This window comes from Cicer arietinum, unplaced genomic scaffold (genome assembly GCF_000331145.2).
Source record: "Cicer arietinum cultivar CDC Frontier isolate Library 1 unplaced genomic scaffold, Cicar.CDCFrontier_v2.0 Ca_scaffold_6358_v2.0, whole genome shotgun sequence".
NCBI lineage: Eukaryota > Viridiplantae > Streptophyta > Magnoliopsida > Fabales > Fabaceae > Cicer > Cicer arietinum.
Genome location: NW_027340005.1, coordinates 11,715 through 13,668, shown reverse-complemented (window position 1 = coordinate 13,668; position 1,954 = coordinate 11,715). Strand labels below are relative to the sequence as shown.

Sequence of the window (1,954 nt, the reverse complement as noted above, 5' to 3'; positions counted from 1 at the left end):
ACCATTTCTCACTCTAAAATAATGCACCACTTCTCGTTTCCTTTGAATTCGATTCTAAATATACTCATCACTCCAATTTCACACTTCTACATACTAACAAACCATATTTAGAATTGCTACGTCGCATTTCTCTTCTCCTTATTCATTTTCTTCTGCCACTCACATCATAGGGTTTAAACTCTATGCTTTTTAAGGGGTTTTTCCCCATCCTTTATACATATGCTAAATTTCACAGTTTTATTCATATTTCATTTCCTTAGCTCGTTAGATTTATTATCTATTATATGTTCGTTATTGACATTCCTATTTCCAATATATACTAATGTTAAATATTGAATGCATATAGATTTGGATGGGAAAATTAAGATTTTAAAAAAGTTATTGCCTTGTTTTTTTTTTTTTGCATAGAAAACGAACAATTAGGTCTGAATTTCCCCCCAGCTTGTATATTTGTTTTTTGGGTTTCTTTCAGGTTTGTTGCTGGGTTGTCTTTGGAAAGCATCTCTGACTATAGCATCCTTGTCTTGACCTTAAACCCTATGAAGAACCTTTTTTCCCTCTTTGAAAAAGCAATTATTCCTATGTTACCTTATAGTTTTAAAATACTCTAACTTTCGACAGTTATATGTTTGTTAACCCGTGCAGCAACTACTTAATGTTCCATACATATCTTGTTATTAAAGTGTGAACCTGTAGGTGTTTGCCTGTTTATGACAAATACCTGAGCCGATCATGTCATAAGGTGCAGAGATTGATGAGCGTGTTGACCTTGATGAGGAAAACTACATGGAAGAAATGGATGATGATGGAGGCGAAGATGATAATGCTGAAGGTAGTGTCGAAGAACATGAATATGAAGAGTCAGCAGCGGCAGAGGCTGGTCGGAAAGACCAATTTCTCGATGCTGAAAAAAGTGACCTTGCCACGGAAGAAGATGGGCAAAAACCATCTCTCATTGATGAAGAAGAGAAAGAGAAGCCTGATGAACTTCTTGCTCTTCCTCCTCATGGTTCTGAAGTCTTTATTGGTGAACTTCCTCGTGATACATGTGAAGATGACTTAAGGGAACTGTGTGAGCCAATGGGGGATATTGTTGAGGTCAAGAGTTTAATACAATGCTCTTATGATATCACAAAACTTTCCATTTCAACGTAACAGGGAAATTGGGATTATTAACAAGAATGTGATTTTTGTTACTTTTCAGGTTCGGCTAATGAAAGACATGGACACCAGAGAAAGCAAGGGTTATGCTTTTTGTGGCGCGTTTAAAACAAAAGAGGTGGCAGAGAAGGCCACCGAGAGTTTACATAGCAAGGAATTTAAGGTATTTGAGGTGCTTTTTGATTCTGAAAATTTTATCTATTATAATAAAATAAAATTGTCAAATAAAATAATAATTATTTTATTTGACAATTCTATTTTTATTACATGTTATTATTATCTTCGTCATAATATACAACTACATAACAAAGATAATAATAACCTATAATATATATATACACATGGTGTATATATATCTATATACATATATATCTACACATGGTGTGGTGTGTATATATATATATATGACGTGTGTATATTTATATACACACGTGAATATATATATATCTATACACATGGTGTATATATATCTATATACATATATATCTACACATGGTGTGGTGTGTATATATATATATATGACGTGTGTATATTTATATACACACGTGAATATATATATATCTATACACATGGTGTATATATATCTATATACATATATATCTACACATGGTGTGGTGTGTATATATATATATATGACGTGTGTATATTTATATACACACGTGAATATATATATATTTACACACATGGTGTATATATATCTATATACATATATATCTACACATGGTGTGGTGTGTATATATATATATATGACGTGTGTATATTTATATACACACGTGAATATATATATATCTAT

General features: G+C 31.9%; 1 protein-coding gene across 1 annotated transcript; it reads left to right on the top strand.

Moving 5' to 3' along the window:
* Positions 1-355: 355 nt before the first annotated feature.
* Positions 356-1,333, top strand: LOC113786334 (heterogeneous nuclear ribonucleoprotein Q-like; the record flags this gene model as incomplete). The annotated part of the gene is made up of 2 exons (XM_073364810.1): positions 356-1,098; positions 1,205-1,333. Coding segments are annotated over exons 1-2 (441 nt in total), but the record flags the coding sequence as incomplete, so codon positions are not given.
* Between the last annotated feature and the right edge of the window lie 621 nt (positions 1,334-1,954).